General features: G+C 41.4%; 2 protein-coding genes across 7 annotated transcripts in view; both read left to right on the top strand.

The window, feature by feature from the left end:
- HSDL1 (hydroxysteroid dehydrogenase like 1) overlaps positions 1-13,040 on the top strand; it is a 36,996-nt gene extending 23,956 nt beyond the window's left edge. Inside the window, exon 2 of one of the 2 annotated variants that reach the window (XR_008555044.1) lies at positions 12,957-13,020. Coding sequence is in view for 1 of the 2 variants with exons in the window: in XM_054711359.1 (XP_054567334.1) it covers positions 12,957-13,040 (84 nt within the window). In the remaining variant the exon portion in view is untranslated. Of the gene's footprint in view, positions 1-12,956 lie in introns of both variants that reach the window. The other variant, XM_054711359.1, reaches the window with a different exon arrangement.
- Positions 13,041-13,268: 228 nt separating this feature from the next.
- The window catches only part of MBTPS1 (membrane bound transcription factor peptidase, site 1), a 48,632-nt gene continuing 43,270 nt past the window's right edge, over positions 13,269-18,630 (top strand). For all 5 annotated transcript variants that reach the window (XM_008139714.3, XM_054711355.1, XM_054711358.1 and 2 more), the window contains exons 1-3: positions 13,269-13,441; positions 14,400-14,657; positions 17,443-17,646. In XM_008139714.3, the coding sequence (XP_008137936.1) occupies positions 13,273-13,441; positions 14,400-14,657; positions 17,443-17,646 (631 nt within the window). In that variant the 5' untranslated portion in view covers positions 13,269-13,272. The remainder of the gene's footprint in view (positions 13,442-14,399; positions 14,658-17,442; positions 17,647-18,630) is intronic.

Consider the following 18,630-nt stretch of genomic DNA (forward strand, 5'->3'; position numbering starts at 1 on the left):
TGTTGTGTTTTTTTTTTATTCCATTTTCTATCATTCTGGTTGTAGGTAGTTCTTGCCTGCTGCCTCTTTATTTTTGTGGCACAAATAATTAAAGTAACAAGAACTAGGAGGGCTGAAGACTTAGGTGAACTGCACAAGACTCCCATTAGTGCTTTAAGCAGGGTTTGGGGGCGGGGGGATTTGCAACTACCTCTTTGCACTAGGAGAGAGTTGAGACATTGGTTATATTTTATTGGAAAGGCTTGACAACTCCAACTCTTGGTGACTTGAAATATTAAGAATGTGAAGCTAGACCTTTATTTGGTGTTTGGGTAGGGGACCTTGGTCTCTTACGGTGTTTTGCCTGAGGAGGTGGTTAAGAGACACTTAAGTTGATTTTTCCTTCTCTGTTTTCCTCATCAGTTTTGATGTGCTGAAGAAATCTGTTAACTAGGTTTATTAATCTTGACAATGCTTTTTTGCTTAAGAAATGAGTTTAAAGTAAAATGAGGAAAGTACTGAGTTTGGGGTGCCTCATATGTGGCTAGCCAGTACTAGAGGAATGAGGATAAAGAGAATAGTACACGGGAGCAACATGTGTGAAAGAATAGGCAATAAAGACGGTGTAGACCAGATTTTTTTTAACTTGGGCACTATTGACTCTGGGCTGAATTATATGTGTTCTTCCCCCCTCCACCCTTACTAGTGGACAGAATGTGCTAGGTCCTAGCAGCTAGGAGGAACCAGTTCAATCAGGCATAAGAACACACCTTTTTAAAGACAGTATGGTCTGGCACCACTTAAATGCTAGCCTATTAAACAATGCTAATACAGCCAACTATGCAATTAGTTACAAAAGTGGTATTTTTACAGATAAATTTTAATTAACTGAATGGTACCCTTTCAATGGCCTAATCAATTCCATTTTCTCTGGAGTTTATTCAGTAAAGATTTATTAAAAGCAAGGTATATCTACATACTTAGATGACTATTGGTTGATGCAAGTAATTTCCTCTAATCTGAATTGTGTTTTTTAATTATTTGTAAACAAATAATTTCAGATGTACTTTAGCTATACCCAGAATTATAATCTTAGCTATATTCTTTTTTAATGCAGAGTAGAAGAATCTCAGAGTTTCATGGAATGTTAGCTGTCCGCAAGATCAATTGCTTGTCCAAGTAATACATTTCCTCTACTTTGTCTCCCTTTAAAAATATATCATTAAGTCTAATTCTTGGCATGTATTATTTGAACTGTTTTGTTTGCATTCAGTATTTGATGTCCAATATATTTTGATTATACCTGTATTAGAGGCATAATTATACTTAATTATGGAAACCCATTGTTATGTAAATACCATCTTTTAGAGTTTACCTTTGTATGGAAAGGTAACCAGATCTTCTATATATAGAACTGATAGATATTAAATCCAATAAACATTTAGTGGATCCAGTAACAGCCCTAATTAGGCCCTAGGAGTAAGTGATACTACAGATGGTAAGCCGGTTCAGAATAAACTAGCTAAAAGCTTAGCCTTACTTTAGGAAGGAGACACAGATTTTAGTAAACAGTTCCTAGGAAATAGATCCCTTTTAAGCTTTACTCTATTACATGTAAAATTAAAATTTAAATATTTTAAATCTTTGTGCCACTGTCTTTACCAGAAAATATTTTTCTAGATAATATTTACCTTATAAACCTCTATTTTATGAGGTTTATAAGGTATTTAAGTAATATATTTTATCTAATTATAAATGTGTAACATACACTTTTTGTAAAAATATGAATGAATAGAATTTAAGAAGAAAATAACTACTTGTATCATACCATTGAAATGTAGAACCTGTGTTACCACTTTGGTAGACCTTTTTACATGTTGTGCACATAGATACATATATAAAAATCAAAGTGTGGATCACAGTGTACATTAACAGTTTTATTTAATGTGTCATGAGTATTTCCCTATATTCTTTGGAAAATATATTAGTTTCCTTTTGCTGCTATAACAAATTTCTACCGACTTAGTGTCTTAAAACAACCCAAACCTAATATCTTACAGTTCTGGAGGTTAGTAGTTCGAAGTCAGTCTCACTGGGCTAACTTCAAGATGTCAACAGGGCTTCATTCCTTTTTCAGTTTCTGTGGGCACCTGCATTCCTTGGCTCTAGCCTCTGGAAGCACTTGCATTCCTTGGCTCCTAACCTCTTCCTCTGATTACTTCAGCCTCATTCATCATCACATCTACTGCCAGCTCAGAGCTCCTGCCTCCCTCTTACGAAGACTCTTGTAATTACATTGGACCCACCTGGATAATCCAAGTTCATCTCCCCATCTCAAGATCCTTTGTTTCATTATACCAGCAAACTCCCTTTGGTCATATAAAGTAACATTTACAGGTCCTGGGGATTAAGATATGGACATCTTTGGGGGATCATTATTCAGCTTTCCCAAGGAATATAATTAAGGAACATAATTGGAAATTGCTGCATAACATCCTATATAATAAAACCCTAATATGCAAATTGACCAAATGGCAGAATGACTGGTCGCTATGATGCACACTGAACATCAGTAGCTGCCCCCTGGTGGTCAGTGCGCTCCCACAGAAGGAGCACTGCTCAGCCAGAAGCCGGGCTCATGGCTGGCCAGCGCAGCTGTGGTAGCGAGAGCCTCTCCGGCCTCCACTGCAGGCAGGCGATAAGGAGCGAGGGGTCCCGGACTGTGAGAGCCTCGGACTGCAAAAGGGATGTCTGACTGCCGACTTCGGCCCGATGCCCAGGGAGTTGGCAGGCAGACATTCCCCGAGGGGTCCCTTACTGCGAGAGGGTGCAGGCCGGGCTGAGAGGACCCCCCCCCCCCCCAGTGCATGATTTTCATGCACCGGCCCTCTAGTTCTATAATATGGATGAACCATAATTATTTAGCTAGTCCCCTATTATACTTTTAAATGGTCTCTAATTTCCCCCAGTTATAATCCTTGGACATAAATCATTGTATGCTTTCAGATTCACACATATATGGAATGAATTTCTAAGGGAGATTTTAGAAAAGCAGTGTAGCCTACCTCTTAAGAGTGTGGCCTCTGAAGCCAGATTTCCCCAGTTCCTAGCCCTGCTTTCCCATTCACTGGCCATGTGACTCCAGGCAAGGTTTTGAGCTACCTTGGGCCTCAGTTTTCTCATCTGAGAATGAGGGTAGTAACAGGTTGTTGTGAGAATTAAATGAGTTAATACATGCAAATTACTTAGAAAAGCTCAGTAAGTATTCCTTTTTATTATTACTGGATTTATTAGACCAACATTTTTTACATTCGTCTTTAAGACTTTTAAATACACACTGGCAAAATATTCTAAAAGGTAGTAAGAACTTTTTTACATTCACTAGCAACATATGAGAGTACACATTTTATTGGGTTGAGTTCTTCAACATGATTATATTTTATACTGATTGTCTCAATTTATGTCTGTTAAAATGTTATTAGAGTTTTATAAAGGAAACTCGAGGCCCGATGCACGAAATTCTTGCACAGGGATGGGGGAGGGGGGCGTCCCTCAGCCTAGCCTGCACCCTCTCCAATCCAGGGCACCTTGGGGGATGTCTGCACCCTCTCACAATCCGGGACCGCTGGCTCCTAACCACTCGCCTGCCTGCCTCCCTGATCGCCCCTAACTGCTCCCCTACCGGCCTGATCATACCTAACTGCTCCCCTGCTGGCCTGATCACCCTTAACTGCCTCTGCCTTGCCCTGCACCCAAGACCCAAAATTCTCTCCTCCAGCCGATTGCAGGCACCCGGGACCCGGGCTTCCCTCCCTCTGGCCAGCCACAGGCACCCAGGACCCAGGCCAGCTTTGCCTAGGCCAGCCGCAGCCGCAGGGGACCTTGGGTGGGTGGGTGGCTTCATCCAGGCCACAGGCACTGGCACCTGGGACCATGGGGCAGTGTCTTGTCCCTCTCCTGGGCTGCAGCCACTGGTGCTGGCACCCAGGATCACGGGGTGGGCGGCTTGTCCCTCTCCTGGGCCGCAGGTGCTGGCACCCAGGACCACAGGGCGGGCGGCTTGTTCCCCTCCTGGGCTGCAGGTGCTGGCACCCAGGACCACAGGGCGGGCGGCTTGTTCCTCTCCTGGGCCACAGGCGCAGGCGCTGGCACCCAGGACCACAGGGCGGGCGGCTTGTTCCTCTCCTGGGCCACAGGCGCAGGCGCTGGCACCCAGGACTGCAGGGCAGGTGGCTTGTTCCTCTCCCGAGCCGCAGCCTGGCTGGTCCTCATTCCTCTCTTGTGAGCTCATTTGTGCCTGGCTGGTCCCCATTCCTCTCTCCCCAGTGTTGAGTGTCTGAGCCGTTAAGGTGTGAGAGTGTGATGACCATTTGCATATTAGCTCTTTACTATATAGGACTAGAGGCCCAGTGCATGGATTTGTGCACTGGTGGGGTCCCTTGGCCTGGCCTGTGAGCTCTCACAATCCAGGACCCCTCGGGATGTCGGAGAGTCAGTTTCAGCTCAGTCCTCTTCAGACTAGGCCGAGGGACCCCACCAGTGCACCATCGGGGCAAGGGAGGGACCACGGAAGGGCTTCAGGGCCCCTCTTGCCCAGTCCTGATCTGCCAGACCCCAGCAGCAAGCTAACCTACCAGTCGGAGCATCTGCCTCCTGGTGGTCAGTGCGTGTCATAGTGACTGGTTGAATGGTCAAACGAACAGTTGGATACTTAGCATATTAGGTTTTTATTATATAGGATTATAGAAACATTGAGGTTCACTTTAACAGAAATTTACTTTCTGATGGATCTTTTCAGGAGTTCTCTCAATTCCTTAGATTGAGAAATACTTTTAATTTCACTTTGATTAGCTCATTCCCATCTGTTAGATATCATTCTGTGTAACAGTTGATGTGTGTGTTAATCTCTTTGACATGGTATATGGTCTGGTCTAATATAAGAAGCTTGTAAGTGCACTCCCCACATTTTAAAATTTGGTACTCCCACCTTCTCAGTGCATTTCTAGCACCTGAGACTAAATATAGAACTTATTTATTTGCATATTTTGGAAACAATGTAAAGTTTCCAAGAACAGTATAAAACCTTTCCTCTTTGAATCATTTGAAAGTAAGTTGCAGGCCTGGTGCCCATTATCCCCACATACTTTAGTGGGCATTTCCTGTGATTGCTTGGACCTTATTACATAATCATAGCACAGACTTCAAAATCAGGAAATTAGTCTTTTTAAAATATTTTTATTGATTTAAGAGAGTGGGAAAGAGAGATAGAAACATCCTACCTAATAATAGACAAATATGCAAATTGGCCATACCTCCGACACACCCATAAGCCACGCCCACAAGCCAATCAGAGCGAGCATTCAAATTAACCCAAACCAAGATGGCTACAGCCACAGAGAGCAAGGTTTCCTAGGTAACAGAGGAAACCAAGCTTTCCGCCTGCCCTTGCCAGGCCTAAGCCTCCACTCAAGCTACAAAGTTTCAATTATAGAAGGTAAATAAATTCAAACAAATGGCGGCAGATTGGAGCTTGAGAGAGAAGGCCAGGGTTGCCGCCGGCAACAGGGGAAGCAAAGCTTTCCACACACCCTGGCCGGGCCCACCCGCTTAAGGCAACAAAGTTTTAATTATAACCCCAACACAAATGGCTGCCGGCCTCGGAGGGAGCCCCAGGCTTGGCTCCGCTCCAGGCTACAAAGTTTCAATTGTAGAAGGAAAATAAATTCCAGATACCAGGGCCTCCGCTTGGGTTGCCAGGGGGCGTGCCCGGCCTGCAAACCACCACAGGCCCCTCGCTCAGGCCGCCCCACACCCCAAGGGAACCCCTATCTGATCCGGGACACCCTTCAGGGCAAACCAGCTGGCCCCCACCCCTGTACCAGGCCTCTATCCTATCTAATAAAAGAGTAATATGCAGATTGACCATCACTCCAACACACAATATAGCTGCCCCATGTGGTCAAAGATCCTGCCCCCATGTGGACACAAGATGGCCACCACACGATGGCCAGCAGGAGAGGGCAGTTGGGAGGCACCTGGCCTGCAAGGGAGGGCAGTTGAGAAGGACCAGGCCTGCAAGGGAGGGAAGTTGGAGGTGATCAACCCTGCAGGAGAGGGCAGTTAGGGGTGACCAGGCAGGCAGAGGAGGGAAGTTGGGGGCAAACAGGCTGGCAGCAGAGTGGTTAGGGGGTGATCAGGCTGGCAGGCAGAAGCGGTTAGGGGCAATCAGGAAGGCAGGCAGGCAAGCAGTTGGGAGCCAGCAGTCCTGGATTGTGAGAGGGATCCCATATTGGAGAGGGTACAGGCTGGGCTGAGGGACAACCCCCCTCCGTGCACGAATTTCGTGCACCGGGCCTCTAGTCAATGATAAGAGACAATCATCCATCTACTGCCTCCTACACACCCCCTACTGGGGATCGAGTCCACAACCCAGTATGTGCCCTGACCTGGTTCATGGGTTGACACTCAACAACTGAGCCACGCCTACAGGGCAGGAAATTAGTCTTGATACAGCACTGCTATCTAATCATAGGCAAGCCCCATTCAGGTTTTGCTATCTGTTCCAATAATGTCCATACAGCAAAGAGGCCCATTTCTGAATCTTTAAGTTGTAGTTAGGGGTCATGTTTCTTGACTTTCCTTCAATGTGGAGCCATATCTAAGCCATTCCTTGGCTTTCATTACCTTGGTACTTAGGAATATTCTAGGCCAGTTATTTTGAAGACTGTCCCTTGGTGTGGGTTCTGATATTTCCTCATGATCCGATTGAGGTTGTGCATATTTGGCCACAGGGCTCTTGAGCGCATCTGCTCAGTGGCCCCTGTTCCTTGTGTCCCATTGCTGGGTAACTTGATGAAGTTTCTCCACATAAACTTACCCTTTTTCCCTTTGTAAATGAGAATTTTGTTGGGAGGCATTCCGAGTTTATGTGAATATCTCATCATTTAAATTTTCAATTTATTTTATTAATATATGTCATTGTGGACTCATGTTTTCCTGTTTTACTCAGTGGTTAGGATCTGTTACATTCATTATTTATTTTGATGCTCAGATTATCCCAAGCTGGCTTCTGTATCCCATTGACACATTCCCATAATTCTTTGAGCACTTTCTTCCTTTCTGCAAGAATAAGATGTTCCAGACTCATCTGTTCTTAACCTGCCTCGTCTGGTACTAGCTCCTCCTCCAGAGAGCCTGGTTTCTTTTAGTGAGAATGGTGTTTAGAAGACCAGTGCTGGGCACTAGGTGGGCTCCCTCCTATTGGGATGTCACTGCTCCAGTGTCCTTTCAGGAGACAGAGCTAGGAAATATATGTGTGTGTACACATGCAAATACACATTTGCATATGTTTGCTTCTACATCTGTCTATATTTTGAAAACCTTGAGTTCATACCAGTACTTCCAGTTTTAGTCTGATCCTGCGTGGTTCATTAAGTTTCACTCCTTTTCACATTTGTGACTTTATTCTTTGACAATGAGAAAGCTGCCTCCCACTACCTGTAAATTATTTATTTGATCAACTCAATTTCCTTTTGTTGTTGCCATCACCCCATTCAGGCTCTGACAACCCTTACCAGGGGCCTCTCCCCAACACGCACCTCTCTGATCCTCTTAGACTCCATTTTCCCACACCGGCCACTGTTGCACTTCTACCAGTGCCAACCTTCTTGTCCTCAGCTGAATTATTCAGAAAGGGAAGAAAAGGAAAAGTTAGAAGTCTTTTTTAAAGAGTGTTCCCCCCCCCCCCATATTGTATGTGTCTCTGTTTATATACTCTATGCTTACCTTATATCAGGGGTCCTCAAACTATGGTCCGCGGGCCACATGCGGCCCGCTGAGGACATTTATCCGGCCCGCTGGGTGTTTTTGCCGCTGCTGCCTGTCCTGCTTAGCAGCCGACTTAGCAGTGTGCATAGGAATTTGTTCATTGTTTTTATTTTTTTTAACTATAGTCCGGCCCTCCAATGTTCTGAGGGACAGTGAACTGGCCCCTGTTTAAAAAGTTTGAGGACCCCTGCCTTATATGTACTTGTTGCTCCTTATTTGCTTGCCAGTAGATAGGGAGCCTGCCTTGGGGAGAGTGCTCACCGGGTTTGCATTATATATGAGAGCCAGGAAGGATCCATCATAGAAACATGTGAATAGATGCTTTAGATATGGGAAAGTGCAGTCTGTGCCTTTAAAGGCCCAGTAGAGGAGTCATTAGAGACTGGCCATCTTTAAAACAAACAGGCCAAAGGCACAGATGTTGGTTGTAAGTGGCCTGTGTTGCAACCCTAGTGCCCATGCCTCTAGCTCCCTGGTGGTGTTTTTTGTTTTCCTCAAAGCAAATTTAAATTTTGAAGCCCTCTTATTCTGGGATTAGGAGACCATAGAAACCTTGGTATCTCTCATAACTTAAGATCTATAGCTCTTTGAAGAGAGTGTCTCCTTAAAACCCAGATTTTAGTTCACCTTTAACGTACATAAGCAGATCAGCTAGATCAAAAAAAAAAACACACAAAAAAACAGGTGTATCCTTGTCCCTGTCATTCCCAACCATATCATTTATCCCACAGGGTTTTTCTACTTGAGGCTATCTTCCTTCCAGCCCCGGTGGGTTTGGAAACTAGAGTAGGCTGGCCACTAGTGTGGCCCTTTTGGGCAATGACTAAACCAGTGGTCTCTTTCATTTGACCACTCTTCATATAGAAAGTTTTTTTCACTGAATTTTTTTTTTTTTTTTACCTCCCTGTTCCCTTCTGCCCTAAGCCATGGCCTCACAACTCTAATGCTCCTGAAATTTCATATGTTCAGAACTCACCTCCTACTAGTATTTCCCAAACCAGCTTTCCTGCGGCTTTCTCCTTCTCAGGTTCAGTTAGGGGCAAGAGGCCTTGGTCTTGCCCTTGGCTCCTTACTTGCACACCTGCCACATCTGGTTGTCAGCAGATTCTGTCAACTTTGCTGTCACATCTGTAATGTGACCACCTTCATCATCATCATCACCTCTCCTGCCCCACCGTGGCCCAAGCAACCATCTTTACAGGCATCTTCCATTTGGTTCCCTGCTCCTGCCTGTGTCACTTCCCTGCTCTGATCATGTGTTCCCTTCCCATTCATGGTGAAAACTGAGGCCTTTCTCTGACCCACAAGGCCCTCCTTAGTCTGCCTCCTGTCATCTCGTTTCATCTTCTGATTGCCCTTCCTTTATGCTGCTCCAACCACACTGGCCTCTTTGCCTTTCCTTACACAAGTTGGGCATGTTCCTTGCCCCATGGTTTTGCACTTGCTTTCCCGGTGCCTGCAGTTCTCTTTCTCCCAGGGCTTGATGAGCTTCCCGCTTCCATCAGAGGCTCAGAGGTTTCTGGAGCACTCTGTCTAAAAGTTCAGCCCCTCCCTTGACATGTCATAATGTCATATCCCCTTCTTTCTTTTTTTCTCCTTTAAAATATAGTACAGTATTTATTACTAGCTTATTACTGTATGTTTTAATTATCTTGTATATTGCCCGTCTCCCTACAATGGAAGGTCAGCTCCATGAGGTCAGATGTTTCTGTTTATTGTGTTTGCTGCTCTATTCCTACCGTCTGGAACAGTGCCGGGCTCCTCAGAGTTGCTCAGTAAATGCGTTGGATGAGTGAACAGAATTGCTCAGCAGTCCCACCTGGCTCTGTTTTGTCTCTGCTAGTTCACCCCCATTGGATGCAGAGGGCCTATATTTCCAGTTGTTTGCTAGATGTTCTGGCTCGGACTTCATACCTGCTTGAGGTCCTTGCCCCTCATCTTTCAGCTTCTCCAGACTGGCATCTCATTGCCTCCCCCTCATGCGGATGACCTGTTGATTCTGTGCATGGCTTGTTTTCCTCTCCTGTGATGGAGCTCTGCTCAGGATGCCCCTTGCCCCTCCTTATTTCCCTACTTCCAGCCCTGCCAGTTCAGATTCCATCAGAGCCAGCTGCCATCCTCTTCATCAACAGAAGCCTCCTGTACACGAGGAAGTACCTCAATCCAGTGTCCCTGGCACTCTCAGTGTGCTTCAACTTTGACACTTTACTTTCCTGTGCCATGTTTAGCTGTTTGCGGTTATGGTTGGCCTATTTGGTGGGTCACGCCTGGAGGACTGTGTCCTTCACTTACTAACAATACTTGTTTTGTCCTTCACTTACTAACAATACTTTGTTCTGCAATACCTGGCGGTGTCTTAAACTTGCTTAACACTCTATAAACTTGTATGATTGAATGAATAAATTAAGGTAGACTGCCTTATACTATTACAATGTCCTGTTTTCCAAAAGCCTAAAAAGTTTTGTTTTCTATTTGGGGGAGAACTGATTATCTTAGACATTTTTTTAAAAGTCAGGCTCCTGCCTCAGTTGTAAGAGAACATCAGCCATCTCTTCTGCATAAGGCTGCATTGAATTTGGGGGGAACAGATTTAATTACAGTGGATCTGACACAGTTAGGTCTAAGACTTGCTTCTGTTATCACTAATTAATACTTGTGTTATATAAAGCCCAAATAGGTCATACATTCTTTAGCTTGAGGCAGAAGAGTTTTAATAGATTTGTTTATTTAAGTGAGAGACCCATTTAAATCTTTTAACTATAAGGTAATTTAATATGACATGAACACTCATCACCAATGATTATTAGCTTCGGTTTCTTTGACCAGTAATACTATAATTAGGTGCAACATATGCTCAATGTAGTTATATTCTGTGATACTCCATCACTACAAATATCTATTCTATATATATAAAAGGCTAAGTCACCCATCATCTGTCCGACCAGCCAGCCAGTACATATGACACACACTAGCAATTTAAAAATAAAGGTTGACTCTCGCATGCACAACACATATAAAGCTCTTGCTGGCACCAATCGCACATGTGTATTTTGATTTGTCATTGTTGATTGTGAATTTGGATGTTTTTGTTGACATTCTGAAGCTGAAAGAAAGCAGCGGCATGGACAGAATATGTCTGAAGACCAACTAGGCACAATGTACCTCTGAAGCCAAAAGAAGCCGGTGTCCCCGTCTGACACTGGCCTCCCATTTAAATTAATTCAAAGACAATTTCCCGTGATGCCAGCATTTGTGATGACTATTAATAAATCACAAGGACAAACTCTAGACAGAATAGGAATATTCCTACCTGAACCTGTTTTCGAACATGGTCAGTTATATGTTGCTTTCTCTTGAGTTCAAAGAGCATGTGATGTTAAAGTTGTAAGTACTTCATCACAAGGGAAATTAGTCAAGCGCTCTGAAAGTGTTTTTACTCTTAATGTGGTATACAGGGAGATATTAGAATAACTTTAATCAATTTATCAGTCATTGTTTTTACCAATGTTTTTATATCATGTCTTTGTTATATCATGTTGTTATTGTTTACTAATCAATTTATATATTATTTTCATACATTTTACTAATTTTCTTTCATCTCTGACACTTCTATTATAGAGACAGGGTGAATAGCGATATTAAAATATTTCTTCTAATTAATTTCCTTTCAATGTGCACAAATCCGTGCACTGGGCCACTAGTCTAATACTAGTATAAACAAAAGCAGTTGGGGCTCACTCCCAAGCATAATACTATGAAACATGTTAGAGTGGCTTTTGGTGTCCCCTACTTCTTTTCTTTGGTCTTTTTATTCTTGTCTGTTTTTAATGTCTTTGTTCTTGTGGTTGGCATACTTGTTCTAACTGTTGACACAGAAATAACTTTTAAAGTTTCATTTCTATCTGATGAGCTCATTGTCACCAAGCTTAGTCTTTAGTTTCAGAGATAGACCTTTTCAGGATCATTTGTTATTACAGCAGTGAAAGTACTAATTATTGACCTTATCAAAATTCTTTAGACTCTTGCCCCTTGCTCAGTGTTTACCTGTTTATAGAAGCACATATGGATAGTCCCAGAAACTACAAACTCCTTGTTACTCAATAGCACCAGTGTCTGATAGAAGATGGGTTTAATAGCTTGACAGACCTCTCTTGAAAGGGGACTAACTCCTTGTCCTAAGTCTTCAAGTAACAACATAAGGCCTACCTTGTCTCATTCATTTGTCTTCCCCTTGCTGGGCTATTTATGTTTCTGGTGTGATCGATGCAACTGATTTTTCTGGGCATGCTACAGCCAGCATTGTTTTTTACTGCTGCTCTATTTTTATTGTGAAGAATGATCTTTTTTCTTTTTTTTTAACCATTCAAATATTTTGAAAGGTATTTGTAATTTAACACTCACATAACATTTTCTTTGGCAACAGCTTACTTCACTAACTGTCCACTCATATTACTTCTAATGAAGAGATAATCTGGTTTTATAACATATTTAGCAGGTTAAATTTCTTTAAGTTGAGGTATTAAGTAAAATAAATTAAATGATAGTAAAAACCCTTCGATCCTCCTTTCATAGAATTAGCAGAAAATATTTCAAAATCTGAAGAAGTGTAACTTGAGTACTTTTAAAGCACAGTGTCTCTTAAAAGTGTTAAGAATAAAAATTAGTTTGTTCCTAGGTATTAATTTTACACTAGAAAGTAAGGATACCAAGCTTTTGCCTGAAAAATTACTGAAATTCATGGCGAATTAAAGTGTTGATTAGGAAAATGCCTGTTGAAGAGTTGCAAATGATAGGAAAATACAGAATCTTAAAAAGAAGCAAAATAAAACATGATAAGCAAAGTATCATGATTCCCCTTCTCTTTGGTTGCCAGGATGATCGGGGCCAATATGCTTAATATTCCTGTTGTTATTTCTTATCCTTAATTTTCTTCATTTTTCTCACTTATTTTATCCTTTCTTGTTTTGAAACTGAAAGAGATGAGAAGTAACTAAAAGTGAAGTAATGTGTTTTGTGGTTGTGTCATACATTTATCTTGCCTTATAACTGGGATATCTTTCTGACCCTCTTATCTAAATTGCACCTATAACTAAATCCTAACTAGTCTGTCAGTTTGCTACTAATGTCTCTGTGCTTGTTTTGTTTTGTAGATTGGCTCGCAGAGTGATTGCTCATCCCCTTGGACTTTGGTTCTGTGGTGCCAATGGAGTGTAGGACTCAGTTGTCTGGGCTAGAATGACAGAAGCCTAATGTCCAAGATGGAGAAGAAACGAAGAAAGAAATGAAAGCCTCTTTTCAGGCCAAATCACAAAAGGCCATGAAATTTAACTTTTATTTACATTGGACAAGACTGTAAAATGGCTGATCAGTAATGTTTCAGCTTTTAGCTGAAACAAAAATTAACTTATAATCAAGGAAGAAAAAAGTGTAATTTGAATTTATGCGATTTTATAACCATATTCACTTATGACCATGAAGCTTGTCAACATCTGGCTGCTTCTGCTAGTGGTTTTGCTCTGTGGGAAGAAACATCTGGGTGACAGACTGGAAAAGAGATCTTTTGAAAAGGCCCCGTGTCCTGGCTGTTCCCACCTGACATTGAAGGTGGAATTCTCTTCAACAGTTGTGGAATCTGGTAATGATATTCTTTTTAATATTTTTTATTGATTTCAGAGAGGAAAGGAGAGGGAAGAGAGAGATAGAAACATCAATGATGAGAGAGAATCATTGATCTGCCTCCTGCACACCCCACACTGGGCATTGAGCCCACAACCTGGGCATGTGCCCTGACCAGGAATCAAACCATGAGCTCCTGGTTCATAGGTTGATACTGAACCACTGAGCCACGCCAGCCGGGCATGATATTCTTTTAAATGTTAGGGATTCCATCTATGCTATTTGTTTCAAACTTACTTTAAACATTAGCTTTTACGGAAAAACACACAAAAAAAAAACATTTAAAAAAAATTTCACAATAAAGGTCAAATATCCATAGCACTTGGATATTACATTCACTCTCCTGAAGTTTCCTTCCGCAGTGTAGTTAGCTTATATGAAGCAAGGAAATGGATGTTCTGAATTCTTTTCCTAAACCTTGATTCCATGGAACAGATGCCATTGTAACTGGTGAGGGTTGGGAGTTTGGAGGTGCCAAATGTTTAATGTACTGAAGTACAAGTGAGCAGATGTGATAACTAGCAAATGGTCTTGTGTAATCTCCAAATTTTGTTACTGTTTTCAGTAAAATAAAATTGAACCTTCACTTCTCTGGGTTCCTTTTGCTTGTTTGAAAAACTTACATGTATTTCTTTGCTGTATATTCAAACTTCTGTTAATATTTGCTTTTTTAAAAATAGCACAGGTATCTGATTTTGAGTAACGTAGTCTGTAATCAGGGGATTCATACAGATTATTTTAATATAAAGTTCTGAAAACTGCTGTCCAGAACATTTAAACCAGTCTTTTTATTTACTGCTCTTTTCACTGTTGGTTTTAAAATATGTAAGTTTTCTTTTACCAGGGACATTTTAGATTAGATATAATCTTATATGTGTACATAAATTCTTATATTTATTTGTGGTCATTGATTTCAGAATATATTGTGGCTTTCAATGGATACTTTACAGCCAAAGCTAGAAATTCATTTATTTCAAGTGCCCTGAAGAGCAGTGAAATAAACAATTGGAGAATTATTCCTCGAAATAATCCATCCAGTGACTACCCTAGTGATTTTGAGGTGATTCAGATAAAAGAAAAACAGAGAGCGGGGCTGTTAACACTTGAAGATCATCCAAACATCAAACGGGTAACACCCCAACGGAAAGTCTTTCGTTCCCTCAAGTACACAGAGTGTGAGTACTGAGATCCAGGCTAATGTGTATTAATTTCTGTTTCACTTGGATTTAGAAAGAGAATGTACATATTCCCCCATGTTGTGCTCCACCTCCCCCACACCCCAACCTCAAATTTATTTTGAAAACTCAACTGGTAGAATAGCTGAAAAATAGTATAGTGAACACCCATGTCATCTAATCTAGTTTCCTCAGTTGTGAACATTTTCTTGGCAGGAATTTAAAAAACAAAAAAGAGACTTTCATGTTGTTCTGGTAGGAAAAGAAAAAAATCAAAGTTTATAGTAGAGGATGATAGTGATTTTTGTTTCTGTTGGGAGTAATTTTCACCCAGGTTTGTCTCAGAGCCTTCAGACGTTGAGGCCGTGATGTCCCTTCACACTCTGAAATGAAAGTTGGTGCCTTTATGAGTCTCCTCCTTGCTTGCATTTTGCTTCTGTCAGTATGTTTTCATTTCTTTCATGGCATCTCGCAAAATGTCTTTTCTTGGGTTTCATTTGGTTTTCTCAGAGCCTCCTGACCATGCATGATCCTGCCTTAGCTGAGTTTATTTCAGTCCTAAGTTGTGCAGGTGTGAAGATGGAAAGAATTCAGTTATTTCCTTTTCAGTTCGAGGGCTTATTCTTTCCTACACCTTGACAACTTGGGTTTGTCAAGGTACAGTTTACCTTCAAAAATTAATTGCCTGTTTATTACATAATATTTTTCAAAGCATGCGTATTAGCAAAGAAAAGGTGTGTGTGTTTCCTGTTATAAACTGAAGTAACAAATGTCTAGTTCTATTAATATTTCTTTCATTGAGAGGAAAAGTAAATGAAATTTTGCTTTTGTTCCTTTGCCATGTAATGGGCCTGAGAGCCTCTGAGTTTTAAAAAAACACACAGGGGAGAGAAGGCTAACTAATTTGCATAGTCTGACCAGCCACATCCCAGTCTCAGGTGTCTGACTTCTTCAGAGCTCTTTCTATTAGTCCAGATGTTTTGTGGTGCTTTTTCTCTTTAAAAAGCAATAGCCTCAAAACAATCCAGGAAGATAAAAACAAATCAAACCTTGTACAATTAGCTAAATATTGTATGTTGTTTCTTTTTATTTTATCTTAAAAAGCTTCGGAATATTTTAGGAAACATGGGAATGCCTCATTTTAGCACAGTAATCATAGAATGTGATGGTTAGGCTTCTTTATAGCCTCTCCACCGTGGCTGTCTAATGCTGTGCTTAACTATCCTTGACTTAGGAGAAAATTTACTTCCCCGTGGGCCCACTCTCTTAGTGCTATTCGTGACTTTGTGCAGTGACCAGTTTTTCTTTGTTTCAACTTTTCTTATCCTAAAAAAGGACATAAATCTATCTACCTCATAGGGTTCTTATGAAGCTGAAATGCAATAGTGGATGTGAACAGACCTCATCAGGTTTTAGGGTATTGTAAGTAGACATTAAATGTTAATTATTCATCTGGCTCTGTTGTTAGAAGGCTTTGCTTTATTTTAGGTTGACACCTGTCTTAACTCTGGATCTCATCCCTGGCTCTATCCCATGAGCCCTAAGACAGAGCTAACCTGTTTTCTACCAGATAGAACTTAAAGATGTATTTTGAAGATATTCATGCTATCTCCTCTTGAGAATTGCCTCTCTACAGGATAATAAAAATCTCCACTTCCTTCAACACTTACTCATATGACATGATTTCAAGTCCCTCATCATTTGAATTGCTTTCTTTTGAGTATTTTTCAGTTTTTCTAAATTGTTCTCAAAGAGTAAAGCCAGACTGAATTCAGTACTTAACATAACACAGAAGAGGCCCCTCCCTTGTCCTAAATATTCTTCTTCAGTGAGTACCTCCGGTACTGTCCTGTGCTGTTGACTTAGAGAACAGAATCAACACAGGAAGTTAAGTACAGAATAATTGCAGTTGGACTGTGCAAATAATTACTTAGTGGAATTGACATGACTATATATTTTTCCAGTTCCCCTATACTTTCTTGGGTGTAGCCTGGTAAGACCAGGATAAAAATTATAGTAATTTGCTTTAGAAACAGAACTTCAGGAGTATTATAGATTTGCTCTTCTTAAGACTGAGTTGAAGTACTTTTTTTTTTCTTCATTATAGCATTAAAAAACGAAGTATTTACAGATAGTCAAGTCCCTGCTTTTTAGTTAACAATTTGGCAAATTTTGATGAACGTGTACAGTCAGGTACCCAGCAACAAAATCAAGATATAATTTAGTTCCATCACCCTCAGAAATGCGCCTGACTCTTTTATAGTTCTTTGCTTTTTGAAAGGTGGCATTCTAGTAGGTAAACATACTGAGAATATCGAGAAATATACAGATGGAAGAAGGTCCTATTGATGTTTGGCCAGAGATGGGTGTAATGAGGTAACATGGCTTTTTCCTGTCCCAGAAATCAAGTGCTGTAAAACTTCATGATTGAGTAGTGGCCATTCTCTTCAACTTTCCCCCTTTTTCTGGTTTAGCGAGAACAAGTTGCTGATGAAAAATCTTCAGTGTTAGTATCACAATTAACTTTTTTGCTTAAAATTGGTTATTTTATCAATCTTTCTGCCTTACATTGGTTAGAAAATGTTCGGTAAAAAAACTATTTGGGAACCAAATGATGGCCAATAAGAGGCTATAAATATAACTGCATTGAGAAAATCCTTCTAGCAAAGGGAGAGAACCCCATTTTCCTTCAAAGAGGATTTCAGAAGGTAATCATTGCTGTTTAGAATGATTGTTTTCTCTGAAGTATCGTGTCATTTCAGTGTTTTTCTTTTCTTGGCTCTAGCTGACCCCACAGTGCCCTGTAATGAAACCCGATGGAGCCAGAAGTGGCAGTCGTCCCGTCCCCTGCGAAGAGCCAGTCTCTCCCTGGGCTCTGGGTTCTGGCATGCTACTGGAAGACATTCGAGTCGACGGTTGCTAAGAGCCATCCCACGCCAGGTTGCCCAGACACTGCAGGCAGACGTGCTTTGGCAGATGGGATATACAGGTGTGTGCCATGAAGCTGGAAGCAGGGTAGGGTCTGGTGTCCAGGAGGCCCCCCTCTCGAGTGCCCAGCACAGAAGCCAGGTGGCCTCATGCATCTATGCATCTCATTATTTGTTGAGCTGGACACAGTCAGCTGCCCCTCATCTTTGACTCCTGTTGTGCTGGCCATCTGTTGCTGTTGCTTTTATAATTGTTTGATTCTGTTCACTTTTTGTGTCTTATTTTTCTGTACCATTTCTGAGGTTAGACGGGGTAGATTGCAAAGCATTTCTTTTCTCATGACAGATCTGTGAACAAACACAGCACTGTCCACTGTTGGAGCTGACTGGTAGTTCAGCAAAGTTCTATAATCTCTCGGGGAAAGAGATGAGATTTAAGATAAGCTAACTTTTCATAATTTGTACAATTTCATGAAAATGAGTTTATCATTCCAGTGTGGTGCCCTATGTGCAGAATGGCTAAGTAATTGGCTGTCGCACTTGATCGTTTATTTCAGAACAGGAAACAATAATAATGACCATATCCTATGAAAGAAACTCACATCCTTTACATCCAACAAGATTTTTTTTTCTTACTGATTCATCATGGCAGAAAATTTCTATTTCAATTAATGTGAAGCTATGGACTGTAACTTTTAAATGTAAGCCCATTTCCCTAGCCCCCAGCACAGCACAGTTTGCCTAGGTGTCTTTCCCCATATCTCCTAGACTTGGAGACCCTTACCTCTCCTCTGATTTCCTCAGCCTCCTGCCTTTCAGAATGCCTGAGACACTTAAACTTTTAACACCTGGTGGACTGACATTTTATTAAAATGATTGTGTTCGCTTGGTTTTATCTTTTGAGGGTGAAAACTCCTTCACAAAAGAAATTCTCTAATCTTCAGAACACATATTTTATTCCCCAAACCAAATCGTTTCCAGTTTTACGTGTGCCTTTTTTAAAAGTAAGCAATGCATTTTGATGGTTATCTCACTATAATTGATTA

This window comes from Eptesicus fuscus, chromosome 21, assembly GCF_027574615.1.
Source record: "Eptesicus fuscus isolate TK198812 chromosome 21, DD_ASM_mEF_20220401, whole genome shotgun sequence".
In the NCBI taxonomy this organism is placed as follows: Eukaryota; Metazoa; Chordata; class Mammalia; order Chiroptera; family Vespertilionidae; genus Eptesicus; species Eptesicus fuscus.